Raw genomic sequence first — 14,069 nt, forward strand, 5'->3', positions numbered from 1 at the left:
CGCAGGGAGTCCTGAGACCAATGGGAACGCTCACGGGCCTTCGGGGCCCGCCTTCCACCCAATTGGCGCTCTCACCCAACGTTGCCCCGCCCCTTCACCCTCGTCCAGTGATTGGCTGCGCCTCCCGGCGCTTCGGTTACCGACCAATCAGCTCCAGAACCGGCCCGGCCCACACGGCGGGGGTGGGCCCAGAGGGGCGGGCCAGCCAGGGCGGCCCCAGGAAGAAGACGGGGCTGTCGGGACTCCCCGCAGGGTACATCGTCCTGGGCCCAGGCTGCGGGAGGCGAGACTGAAGACGGGACTTCCTCTCTCGTCCTCCCCCGGCAGCGGTGCAGGGTTAGCGCTGTAATCCCCAAACTCAGGTCCGACGCAGGGAAGCCATAGAAACGTCTTTATTGAAGGGGGCAGCGGGGTCATGCTGAGTTCTGGGACATGCAGTTAAGGGGGGTAGTCTGAGCTGTCCTTGGTAGTGAGGCCCCCCCAGGTCTGTCCTGGACTCTCTGGGCTCTCAGGGTCTCCCTCACGCTGTTAGTCTGGCCTGGGTGCTGTGAGGTCATTTGGGTCAGTGACTCAGATTTGGTGTTTTGGACCTATGACCAGAACGTGGATTGAAATGGGGGCTCCAGGTTTTGGGATTCCCCCTCAAGGCCTTGGGGTGCCCTTCATGTATGAGATGGAGGCTTTAGGATTTGGGGTTCTTTGGGGCTGGGACTCTTGGAATTTGCGTGTCTTGAGATCTATGACTCAGGACATTGAAGTCCTCTGGTTTTCAAGGAGGAGCGTTCCTGTTTGGGGTCTCCTGACGCCTATGCATAGGGCTTAAGGTGCCATGGTAGCCTGGGATACATGTCCTGACTGCAGTCTCCTCCATTCCAGGCACAAGGACTTCCATGATTAGTGTTTCCTGGGGGCTTGGGATTGGATTTTTACATTTAGGAACTCCCTAGGAATTTTGGGATCCCATGGTTTGGGGGGTCCTGGAAATTAGGGCTTAGGGTTATTCTAGAGGCTGTAGGACTTGGGGGCACAGGGGAATTTAGGATCCCCAGTCTCAAAATAGGGGCTCCAAATTTTTGGGTCCCCCAAAAGGGAAAGTCATTACTTTAAAAATAGAGAATTTTCTGGGAATCTGGCCAGCACAGGGGCTGTGGGCCATGTTGGGGTGGGCTTCATACAAGGCACTGGGGGATTCTTGAGGGTGCAGAGGATAGGAACACTTGGGGGTCCTGTAATTAGTACTTCCAGGACTATTGTGGTATCTGTAAATTGGAGGTGTCCGTGGCCTGGTTAATGTGTCTCTTCTTCAGGGGTAAGAGCAGGGGTCTTTGTAAATGGAGGGGGGGTCTCTGATTGCAGTGTAAGGGTTTTGGGGTAACTATGGGGAATCACATCTTGAGGGGACTGATGTTAAATGTAGCATAGTGACATAAAGGTCTGTAACTGCAGCCCTGGAGGCGTGACGTGTTTATTTCAAGGGGATTTGATGGGAATCTTTTTTAATGGGGGAGGGCTCTGGGATGAGTGACTGAGGAATGTTCTGCTGTGGAGCATTATGTGGAGAAGGTCACCATTTGGGGTGATGTGGAAATCTGTTATTGGGAGTCCTGCTCTGAGTGGTTGAGGATAGGGACTAGCCTGAAGGAGCTACACTCAGGAAATCTCTTTCTGGGTAACATGGGATCTGTATTTGGGCATTTATCATGGGGGAATCTGTTAATGATGGGGCCTCAGTGATTAGTAAGGACTGGCTAACGGGGAATCTCTATTCTGGATGTGTTACTGGGAATATCTATCTCAGGGTGACTTGGGGGCTCCTTGTGTCAGGAGATGCTAGAGGGGCTGTCTCTTTGTCAGGTGTCCAGGGCCTCTAAGACTGCATCTCCGCCCTCAGCATCCAAGGAAACCAGCAGCAGAAGAGCAATCTGGAAAGGAGAACCATGTCACTCCTTACTGCAGGGATGGGAACATCTGGATCTATCTCCCTCAGCTCTTCCCCAAATGTTTGGCTTTGCTGGGTTCTGCCTCTACCTGTTTGGCTGTGCCTTCCCAGGCTCCTAAGTGCCTCCCCTAAGTGCCCCTTAAAAATTGAAGTCTCCAGAATTTAGTGCAGGGCCTCACTCCCTAAAGACTTTTCTCGGTAAGCTGACTAGTCACAAGTTTTCCTAACCTCTATTTCTGAGCCCCAACCAGAGCCCCAGACCCCTGTGTCCAACGGCCTGGCTACGCACCTGGAGATTGAGTTCTCTGATGCGATGTCCTTTGGGGTCCGGACTGTTGTAAAGGTGCGTTTGGGCTGCGTCACTGAAGGGGAGGGCAAGGTCTCAGGGGAGGGGATGACAGACCCACTTGTGCCCTCAATACCCACCCAGACTCTACCCACCCAGACTCCTGGACCCCACATTCCCAATATCCATCTGAACCTGTTTTTGTCAATAATATTCTGTGTCCTCCAATATCTACCCATGCCGCAGGTGCCTGCCCAGAGCTTGTTGTCAACATCCCCATATCCCATAGCACCTGTCTTCTTGGGGTTCCTGTTTCATCATTTTCCTGGACTCTGTGTTCCCAGTTTAATACTGGAGATTCTGTAAACTAGCATAACCCTTCCTCCTGTCCCCAAACCCTCCTCCCCACACTCCAGCCCCCAACTCACTTGTCACTTGATGTACTTTTTTGGCTCCGACATTGTCCCCAGGGGGGTCAGTGGATCCACCAATCCTGGGAGACATGAAGAGTGGGAGGAGTCAGGGCCTCAGAAGCCAGGGTCTGACCCGGAGATGGGGCGGGGGCCCATGCGGAAAGAGCTCGGGTGTGGGCGTGGGTATCCACACTGTCCTGCTAGTCCAAGAGGAGGAGACACCAGAAGAGGGAATCAGGGTCCTGGGTGATACCTTGAATTGGGCTCACCTCTGAATTCGGGATGCTGGTGCAAAGACTCCATGCTTTGGGGGGCAGGTGAAGTACCGGACACCAAAGACAGAGCCATCATGCTTGCCCGTGGGCTGGTCTAGCTCAATTCCATACCAGTAACCTGAAACAGAAGAGTGTCAGACCTTGAGGCCCTGCATGCCTCACAGCCCAGATCCCTGTCCTCACCTGGGGCAAAGTCTGTCTTCCCGTAGAAGCGCACAACCCCTTGCTTCTGGCCTGCGACAAGGACTTGGTCTCCAACCGCAGCCTTGGCTCCCTCTCGCTGCTGCAGGTTGCCCAGAGACGGGGATGATGGGGGCTTCTTCTTGCCTGGGGATAGAGGGTACAGGGGGGAGGTTAGGAGGGGGCTCCAGGCACCAGCCCTGGGGACCCCATGGCACCAGAGAGCCCCAAGGCAGAAATTCTGTCCTGGCTCTAATCAGGAACTCGAACCTTCCCTACAACTGCAGGGCTTTGGTGTGGAGGGAAAGTCCCAACCAAGTTAAGAACTGGGAGGACCCCAAAAACCTTTCTCAAAGCTGAGGATATTTGGGCCAATAGAAAAAAAAAAGTCACAGAAGTCAGGAACCCAGCCCGACCTGCGTGACTCAGTGGTTGAGCGTCGAACTATGAACCAGGACGTCATGGTTCGATTCCCCATCAGGGTACATGCCCAGGTTGCATGCTAGATCCCCAGTGGAGGGTGTACAGGAGGCAGCTGATCAATGATCTTTCTCATCATTGATGTTTCTATCTTTCTCTCCCTCTCTTTTTCTCTCTAAAATCAATAAAAAAAATTTTAATTAAAAGAACTAAAGGTCGCCGAAACCGGTTTGGCTCAGTGGATAGAGCGTTGGCCTGCGGACTCAAGGGTCCCAGGTTCGATTCCGGTCAGGGGCATGTACCTTGGTTGTGGGCACATCCCCAGTAGGGGGTGTGCAGGAGGCAGCTGATCGATGTTTCCCTCTCATCGATGTTTCTAACTCTCTATCCCTCTCCCTTCCTCTCTGTAAAAAATTAATAAAATATATTAAAAAAAAAAAAGAACTAAAGGTCATCCTGTAAAATTAGTGAGTTTGGACCTGAGGAGAAACTGAGTCACAGAAGCTAGGCTACCCACAGATGATCTCCAAGCCTGGCTGTCCTCACTCCTCGGGCTCCCCCTCTGACCTTTGTGTTCCCTTCGGCCTTTGCCAGTGACACGGGAGAAGTCCATCCGGGGAGTGCGAGGTGTGGAGGTGACAGATGAAGGGGGTGCGTCCACTGCTTTGGAGATCTTGGACACAGAGGCAAAGAGACCTGGAGGGAGAGAGCCTGGGCTGGGAGCTGTCCAAGTCTCTGCCCTATGCCTCTGCCCCACCATCACCCTCCAACCCCCATTACCCAGTCAGCCACGTAAGAACCCCTGATGGACCCCACCCACCACGCCTTTTGGGCCTCTGGTGGGACTGACCCTGCTTGGGAGGGCAGATGAAGTACCGGACACCACCAACACTGCCATCGTTCTTGCCCTCAGGTTCGTCCAGCTCCACGCCCACCCACTGGCCGCTGGCGAACTCCGTGGTCCCGCAGAACCGCAGTGTGCCCGTCTGGAAAAACAAGGGAGGATGTGGCTTGGGGAGGACTTGGGAGGGTACGATAGGTCACTGGCTCACAGGTAGCGTGGTGGGGGAAATGAGGGAGCCCCAGACTCAAACCTCAGCTCAGACATCACCATCCACTGGCTGTATGACACAACCTCACTGTGCCTTAATGTGCTCATCTGCAAAATAGGAACAGAAACTGTGCCCACCTTATAGGATTGTCATAGAGCTGCCCTGTTCAATACAATAAATGGCCACTAGCCAATATATGACCATTTAAAATTAAATTAAAATTTCATTTCCCCAATTACACCAGCCCCATTTCAAGTGCTTAATAGCCACGTGTGCCTTGTGGTTACTTCATTGGACAGCATAGTTACAGCAACATTTAAAGTTCGTAGGTCGGCCAGGTGCTGAGTAAGGGATTAGTGAGTGTTGACTACTATTATCACATAACTTTGGTCCTGGGACCTCCTGGGTCAATTTCATCTGGAAAATTGGGATAACAATCCACCTCCTAGGCTTTGTCTGGTCGAAACACTTTTAATGTGTCAAGTTGCTTAGCTGCAGGGAGTGTGGTTATTATAACAGCATGAGGCTCCTTTACCTAAGCCTCAGTCCTTGTCTACAGGATGGGCTAATAACAAGTGCCGCTTTGGAGGGTTAGTGTGGGGATCTGAACAGTACCTGGCACAGAGAGCTCTCAGATGCGCCAAGCCCTGTTCTAAGGAATTTATACACTAAACTAATTTAAACCTCATACTACTCCCTGACATGGGTAGTTATTAGCTCTATTGTACAGATGGAGCAACTGATGCCCAGCGAGGCAGAATCACTGACTCCAAGCCTCAGAGTTGGTAAGATTTGCCTGAGTAAATCCCTGAGCCTAAGCTCATAACTACTGTGTTATGCTGATTTTCTAAGGGGCAGGGATGTATATCCTCAAACAAAGGGTTTCACCTCTCTGAGCTTCCTAGAGTCTTCTGGATTGCAAGATGGGGAGAGTGAACTCATCCTGCTTTCAGAATTGTCACATGAATTTAACTAGATCACACACAGAAAGCTTTCCAGATGGGGCTGATGCATACAAAAAGATAAGGAACAAAATGTAACCCTTGTGGTTTCTCAAGAAATAAAATGCAGATTCCTTCCAATGGCATGCAGGTCTGGTATAATTAGCCCCTGCTGACCTCTCCACCTCATCTTCCCTGGGGCCTCCGTACCTGCTGTGTGCTCTGTCTTCATGTTTTCGCAGGGTGAGTTCTTTTTCATCTCAGCTCATACATCACCTCCTTAGAGAAGCCCTCTTAGAACACCCAGCTGAAACCACCTCTACCCTCATGCAGGGATAATTTACTGGTTCCCAAAGCCCTCGTTGCCACCAGAAATGATCTTAACTTGTTTACTTTATTGACTCTCTCTCTCATTAGAAATGAAGCTCCATGAGAGCAGGGCTGGGTCTGACATAGCCCTTCATCCCCAAGGATGGCCTTGGTCCAGCATGGAGCCTGTGGGACACCAGTAAATGAACCAAAGTTGGAATGCCCGGATGAAGATTCTCTCTGTTCTCTGGACCTTTTTACCTGCTCCCCCTACCTGAGACCCTCTTCTCCTAGCTCACTCCTCATCCTCAAGTAGGTACATCTCGTGTCACACCCCTGACTGTTCTTCCAAAGTACTGACTACTCTGGGAGCAGGGGGGGGCCCTGATTGGAGACCACAAAGCTCAGGGGACCCAGATGGAGCAGAGCTTCACTGACCACTCTGACCGTGCTGCCCCGTGATGCCACCACTGCTCTGGACTGTCACCGGCAGTTGATGCATCTGTTTCCCACCGGACTGAGACTTCCGCCCAGATTGGGGCCCAAAAGAGGCACTCACAGAACAACTGTTGGGTGGAAGAAATGACTGCGGATCATCCGAGGGTGGGCCGACAGAGGGAAAGTCTGCACACCGCCCGGTGACCCAGTCCTGAGGGATGAGGGCCGAGTCCTGCCCTTCCCTACCCGGTCTAGTCCCTGACCTTCTGGCCATCCAGCAGCACGCGGTCTCCCAGGCGCAGGCCCAATGTGCTGAGCATGAGATTGCCTGGGACGTTGTCATAGTTGGGTAACGTGACCTTGGGGAGGGCGCAGGAGAGTGGCACGGCCTCCTCCAGCAGGGTCCGCAGCTCCTTGGCCACCAGTGCTGCCTCTGCCTTGTCCAGGGACATGTCCATGGGGTCCGGGACCACCTCCGCTGGCACCTGTCCCTTTCGGTTCTGAGGACCAATGGGAAGATAGGGACGAGGGCTCAGTGGCACAGGCTGCACCCCCACTGAACCCATGCCCCAGGACCCTGGGTCTAGGTGAAGCAGAGGTGGGACTAGGTCACACTTTGGGTCAACCTGGGACTAAGAAGGGGTGGGACATTAAGGTACAGACTACGTTCCAAGGAATCCACCCATGAGATCTCAGGCTAGGGATGTCAAGTAATTGGGAGTGGGACGAGGGGTGGAGCTGCTAGGGACTGAAGGTTATGGTCAAGTGTTGTAGGGCCACGCCTTTAGGAAGGCCATGCCCCCAGAGACCACAGGCCAGGAATGGGGCCATGTGAGGAATGAACACTGAAAAGAGGCTCCTGTAATACCGAGTCAGTGTTCCAATTGAGCCAATGGGGAAGGAGGTGAGGCAAAGCCTCAGGGGCGCAGGTGTCAACCCAAGATATCCGTTCCTGGGATGCTGCAGAGTAGCTCATATTAAAGATAGGACCTAGACATGGATGGGTTGGGGTCAAAGATCATATTGAGGGCTTATGCTGGGCCCTCTCATTCACCAAGAGTCTCGTTCGACTTTCTTCATGATCTCTAAATACTGTCTACTCAAGGCGACAACATCAGCCAGGACTGAAAGAAGTCCTTGCTGGGTGACCCTGCCTCAGTTTCCCCACTGTAAAACAGTGCCCCTGATATAGTTCACCTGACATATCGTGAACACTAACTAAATGTCAGCTATTCTGTCGTCTGTTGAATGTACAGATGATCTTTATCATGTTTTGAGAGCTTCCAGAGATGCAGGTGGTCAGGGCCCCCCCCCCCCCCCCCCAAATCTTCTGCAGAGGCCTGCTGGCCCGGAAAGGAATGGGGGAGGAAAGAGAAGGAAGATAAAAGTGCTGAGCCAAGGTGGCAGTACCCGCAGCGCCGGGTTGGCACCGTGCTCCAGCAAACACTTGGCTGCACCCAGGCACAGGTTAGAGGCAGCGATGTGTAGGGCTGAGCCATGGTTGAAGTCACTGCATGTGGAGTTCACCACTGGGAGGTGGGCGAGAGGAGAGATCTTGGTAAGTGTTTTTACCTCCCAGCCTCCATCTCTTAACAGGCTCTTAACCTCCCAGCCCCAGTGCCTGCCATAAAACCGGCCCCTCCCTGCGAGGTCCAGCCCTGTCTGAGGGTAGTGAACCCCGGAACCCCATCTCCACTGCCTCTAGTCTCCAGCCTCCTACCATCTCCTCAGTGTAGTCCCCATTTCCTACCAAGCCAGGACTCCGTTTGGCCCCATCATTTGGCCCCATCCCTCCTTCTTCATACCACATCCCATCCCCCAAACCCTGGGCACCCTCCCTCTGCTTCCAGGGCCTCTTCCCTCCCTGGGTCCTGGCCTCCCACCCCAGCCTGGACTTCACCCCTCACCTCGAGGCCGAGCACCCTTCAGCAGCACACGCACGAGGTCGGGCACATCGAAATAGGCCGCATAGTGCAGCGCGTTCATGTTGGTCCAGCGGCTGCGCAGGGTCACGTCTGCGCCCAGCGCCAGCAGCTGCTGTGAGAGGCGCACAGCCGCAGCGGGGTCTCCTGCGTGACAGCCCGGGTCAGTCATGGGTGCAGGGCATGAGGGATTTCCTGGGCCTCGGGGGTAGCAATTTGGGATCTTAGGCTGCGGATTTAGGATGGGGATCTGAGGACCCGAGTTCTGGGTGGTTTTGAAGGTGTCGGGTCTGGGGGCCTGGGTTTCGGGCCGTGTGGTTTGGGGTTTGGACCCTCACCGACTCCGTGGGCCCCAGCCTTGCAGGCATAATGCAGCAGTGTCATGTCGGTCAGCCCATCACGATCATTCACATGGCAGCCTCGGCGCAGAATCTGGGGGTACCAGAGGACCAGGGAAGGTTAGCCACACATGCGAGGGACCCCAATCCTCTCCCTCCTTGGCGTCCCCAGTGTTCTTACCTCGTTGCCAATGACATCAATCTTGTGCTGTACTTGGGGTACCCACTGGCGCACAATGGCAAACAGCTCAGGGATGGTAGTCTGCGGGTCAAACAGAATCTCCTGGCACGCCGGGTCATTGGGGTCGAAGAAGGTGAAAGCTGAGGTGGTGAGAGGTCTAAAGTCATCCAAGGCAAGCTGACCCCTCCTTCCAGAAGGGCTTTCGGGTTTTGCCCTTAAGACCCTCCCTACGCAGGGTCTCAAAGTAGTGGTGCATAGGCCACAGGCATATCCATGTGGCCAGCATGAGGTTTCAAAGTCAGGAGGTTTCACATAAAAATCTGGATGCCCACTATGTCTTAAAAAACTGGAAGACGGAGCAATTCCCATGGAGCAGCAAACACCACCTCTTGAAACAAGAGTGTGGTAAGGAGTGTAGCACCCTCATGTCTGCGTGCCCAAGGAGGCTGTTAGAGCACTGTTGCCTGACAGAGCATGGGGACAGTTTGGACAAATTTCCAGAGTAGTAGTAGTAGTAATAATAATAATAATAATAATAATAATAATTTAAATCAGAAATGCTGGTTTTTAAGAAAAATCTCCCCCAAGTTTTCAAATGCTGTGCCGTCCACATGAAATGTATGCATGGTTAGGATCCAATCTGTGGCCAGCCAGGGTGGTGCCCAGAGGAACTTCCACCTCCCCTATTAGACTGATGAGTACTCCTCTCCGTAGTGACATCAGCACCCAGCTTAGGACCCAGCACATGGAAGAAACGCAGTACGTGTTGGGTGAGTACATGAAACATCAGATAGAAAGCCCGGAGAAGTGCAGCACAGAAAGCGTCTCCAGGAACCAGCCCGCGTGCTTCTTTTAAAACCCCAGTCATAAGACAGCACACTTTGGCTCAAAATCCTGACCTGGCTCCCATCGCCTTCAGAATACAGACCACAGTCTGAAGCTCTGCCTACAGGACCTGCACAAACTGGCCTGTCTGTTCTCTGTTCTCAGCTTCCCCTGCATCCACCCTGGCCTCCTGTCCTTCCAGCACACCAGGCAAATTCCTGTCTTAAGGACTTTGCACTTGCTGCTTTTCTTACCTGGGACAGTCTTCTCTAAGATCTCCTCAAGGCTGTGCAGGTCTTTGCTCAAATGTCACCTCTTCAAGAGAGGCCTCCCCATCCACCCTGTTGAAATCAGCACTTCTGCCCTTCTCCCATCTCCTACCCGTTTTTATTTCTTTAACCACAGCACATATCGCTGCTTAACTTGTTTACACCTCCCTCCCTCTTTTCCTATTCTCCTCTTTTTCCTTCTCCCTTACTTTCTCACTAGTCTCCCTCATTAGGATATAAGTGCTATGTTCCAATCTGCCTTGGACCCCCTACATCCCCCACACACCCTTTATCCCCAAAGCCCAGCACAAAACCTGGCACAGAGTAGGTGTTCAGTCAATCTCTGCTGAAGTAATGTACAAATTTAATGAACAAATACATGAGTTCCTCTTGGAGTCCACCGTAGCCCTCTGTCCTACACCACATTTCCAGATTCCTTCCCCTTCTGTGACCAATCCTGCTTGTTTTCAGTCCAGACCCTCTGACTTCCCACCAGGCCAAAGGCCCTGGCCATATCCAGCTGCATTTCCAAAGGAGATTTTCCAGTTTCCTGGAGTGGAACCCCTGCCCCAGACATCCAGATAACGTCCTTATTTTTCTACCAAACTGAGGTTAACTTGTTGCCTCTCTGATCCACCTCTAGTGGGTGACATGTCCCTCTAGTTTCTGACCCTCACAGCCAATGTCTTCTAAAAGATCTTTATATCCAACGCCAGCTGGGCCCCACCCTCTCTACCTTTTAAACATATAAATGAGACCCATCACTTCTCTGCTTTTAAACAATCCCTCAAATGCTCTCTCCCAATCACACTTAGAATATATCTGAAGTCTTCACTGTGGCCTTTAAGCCCCATTGCCAACCTCTCACCTCAACTCTGACTACTCCCCAGCTGCAGCTCCATGAGCTGCTTTCTGTTCCAAACTCAGTCCAGTTCCACACCCAGGGCTCTGCCCTTGCCGCTCTCTGCCTGGAACGCTCTTTCTCCACTGATTCTCCTCATGCTCTGGGTCTCAGCCTAAATGCTACCTCAAAAGCAAGACCCACTCTGACCCCTGTCTCAAGTTGCTTCCCTCTAGCCATTCTCTGTTTTCTTCCTTTCTTTCTTCCCTTCTTTCTTTCTTTTTTGTTGTTGTTGTTTTTGTTTGTTTGTTTTTTGTTAATACTCGCCCAAGGGTATTTTCCCATTGATTTTTGGAGAGAGTGGAAGGCGGGGGAGAGACACAGAGAGAAACATTGATGTGAGGGAGACACAGCCCAGGGATTAAGCCTGCAACCGTGGTACATGCCCTTGATGGGAATCTAACCTGGGACCCTTCAGTCCACGGGCTGACACTATCCACTGAACCAAATCGGCTAGGGCTCTATGTATCTCTGTCTTTTCTTTCTTTCATAGCACTTACTCTAATCTGAACTTACCTGATTTATTGATCTGTTCATTATTCAGTCTCTCCTTCTTTCCTGAGAGAAGGGCTCATGCCTGGATTTCTCATCATTAAATCTCTGTCCCCCAGCATAATGCTTGTCACAGAGTAGTAGCAATAGATAAATATTGCTTGATGATTAGATACTTTCCGTTTCTCTAAGAAGAACCCTCTCAGCTCCACACCCTCCTTCCTCAGAACCTTCACTCCAGCAGTTCCTCCTATGGTTACCTCTCCTGGGATTCCCTCTCCCCCCAGCCCTTTCCTGATTAACCCCCAACTCATCCTTAGGTCTCCCTAAAACGTTACTTCCTCGGAGAAACCATGTCTTAAACTCTTGCAGTATTCTGTTCTTGGCAAGCACAATTTCTCATCATGTCGTGTAATGACGTGTTTATATTATATGATTATACTTATTACAGAGGCCTGTGAGTTCTCTCAGGGCAAAGACTGGATCTATCTTGCTCCATGCTGTGCTACCAGCTCCTAGAACAGAGCCAGGTCCACAGCAGACTTTCAGCAAATGTTTGTTGAATGACTAAATGATGTATCATGAACCAGTTTAGAATTATTCCAATTCCATTCTCCAATGAATGAATGAGTGAGTGGGGGCGGGGGGGGGGGCGTTTGGAATACAAGGACTCAGCAGCTAAGACTCCTTCCCTGGCCATCTAAGGCTCCGGGCCAGATTCTAGGGTGGGAGGATGGTTACCGTAGTCCTTGGGGAGGGGGGCAGGTGCTGAGGGGTGCACAACAGGCTTCTGTCGGCGCTCCTGGGTGGGGCTGGGGGCCTCGGGAACCTCCTCATCCTCCGCATCCTCTTCTTCCTCCTTGTCCAGGAGCGGAGGGGCCATAGGGGTAGGATCTGTCTTAGTCATGATCCTCCGTTGACCCTCAGCGGGACAGCCTTCAGGCCAATCCTGGAAGCAGAGGTCAGCTAGAGAGGGCGCCCCACAGGCTCCGGCATCCCAGTCCACAGAAGCTCCCAGGGCCTCACATTCCCAGCTCTGGTTGTGGAGCAATCGTAAGGATACCCGTCACCCATCAGAGGACCCTAATATGTGGGCCCAGCGTCTACCACTTCCTGCGGGCCCAGCCCCTCATTCTTCTATCGCGCCAGGGCCCTCAGTCTCGGCCGCCCCCTCCCCGGGTTTGTTTATCTCTGGATGCTGGATGCTGGGTGCTTCGCCCCTCCCCTTCTCCGCGGGCCTCCCCTCTACCCATCTTACCTTGGGCAGACGGGGCTGGAGACCAAAGCTGAGACTGGGGGGGACTGGAGTAATGGGTGTCAGTTCCAGGGGATGTGATGGGTGAGAAGGAGAAACAAGCTGGGGGTAGATGGGGGGTAGAGAGGGAGGGGCGCTGAAGGCGCATGCGCGCTGTTACCTACGACCCGGCGAGGGGGAGGAGATACTGGGAGGCTCCTCACGCGGATGGAAAGGCTGGATGCAGCGATGGGAAGGGGACTGACACGGAGGATGGGGAGAGAAAGGAAAGAAGAGGGGAACACGGAGAAGGGAGCGAGACACGGAGACGGAGAGAGATGAAGCAGAGACAAGGGTAATGGGAAAGCGGACTCAGTGCTTTTTGACCCCACCCTCATGATGGAGCTTTCCTGGAAGCCTGCAAACCAGGCCACTTAAAGGCAGTGTTTGGTGGTGATGGATGTTTTCTCTGTGAGATCTGAGACCTGACCTCTATACCGGGTGTCTCAGAGATATGATTTCTATCATCATCATCATCATCATCATTCTCATCACAGAGTTCACACAGCACTTAGCAGGCCCAGAGAGGTTAAGTCACTTGCCCAAGGGCACACAGCAAGTAGGTTTTGGAGCGAAGACTTGAAAACAGACAGCCTGGGCTTTTAATTACCTTGCTACAGATCTGCCAACCCTCTCAGAACTTGTATGTTTTTAAGTTTACTTAGTTAGTTAGTTTGTTGGTTTTTAGAGGCATTTTATTTAGACAACTAAAAATAGATATTCAGAAGCAGTGTACAATGAATGAGGAATCAAGCCAGTTACTGGCCTGTCACACAGAGACATGGAGAGACAGATATGGGGTGTAGAAGAAATGTAGGAGCAGAGAGACAGGGGCATAGATATGGAGGACACAGAAAGATGCGGATGAAGAGAGATATGGGGAAATGGAGAAACAGATGGCAGGACAGAGCCATTGGGAAGCACATGGACAAAGATAAATGTGGAAAAAAGATGAGGCGATTGAGAGACAGGGATCGAGTGGGAACAGGGGAAGTGGAAAAAGACACTAAGTCCAGGGGCCTTGGAAGGCTTCATGAAGAGCCCCAGGCCTGAGTCTGAGCTCTGTCCTTGCCCCACTGTCCCTCTTGTGCCCCAGCGTGATTCAGGCCACAGCCGCAAGCATAAAGCCTCCCGGGCAGCCACATTGCAGCTCCAGCTGACTGCACTAACAGAATATTAACCCCGCGCTGCTAGACCTGCTGAGCCTTTGGGAAAGATCAGAATTTATTTTAAAGCTCTGTTGAAGTCAAACAAACAATATCTGTGGGCCATGTCCAACCCACGGGCTGTCAGGTTGAGACACCTTAGTTCAGAGGCACTGTGGGGGCTCCTTTCTGGAACTGCTCATACCACTTTTGTCCAGGCAAGGCCGGAGCCCTGGGGCCTCAAACTTGACCTTGGGGTTTTAAGCAGAGAAAAAGCCTGGTCAGATTTTGATTTTTAAAAATAGATTTTTATTGATTTTTAGAGAGAGAGGAAGAGAGAAACATCGGTGTGAGAGCAAAACATAGATCGACTGCATGTTCCCCCACCAAGGATCGAACCTGCAAATATATATATATATATTTTTAGTTTAAAAAAATATATTTTATTG

The 14,069-nt window shown here is 52.1% G+C and overlaps 1 protein-coding gene across 1 annotated transcript; it reads right to left on the minus strand.

Annotated features, from left to right (window-relative positions):
- Positions 1–370: 370 nt before the first annotated feature.
- Positions 371–13,110, minus strand: CLIP3 (CAP-Gly domain containing linker protein 3). The gene is made up of 14 exons (XM_079800284.1): positions 12,440–13,110; positions 11,923–12,130; positions 8,695–8,834; positions 8,514–8,607; positions 8,161–8,322; positions 7,664–7,782; positions 6,517–6,753; positions 4,364–4,499; positions 4,081–4,209; positions 3,097–3,240; positions 2,908–3,031; positions 2,654–2,718; positions 2,229–2,301; positions 371–1,922 (listed from the first exon to the last, which is right to left on the minus strand). The coding sequence occupies exons 2-14, from the start codon at positions 12,086–12,088 to the stop codon at positions 1,868–1,870; spliced, it is 1,644 nt and encodes a 547-aa protein (XP_079656410.1). The 5' UTR covers positions 12,089–12,130; positions 12,440–13,110; the 3' UTR covers positions 371–1,867.
- Between the last annotated feature and the right edge of the window lie 959 nt (positions 13,111–14,069).

Source organism: Cnephaeus nilssonii, assembly GCF_951640355.1.
Source record: "Cnephaeus nilssonii genome assembly, chromosome: 20".
In the NCBI taxonomy this organism is placed as follows: Eukaryota; Metazoa; Chordata; class Mammalia; order Chiroptera; family Vespertilionidae; genus Cnephaeus; species Cnephaeus nilssonii.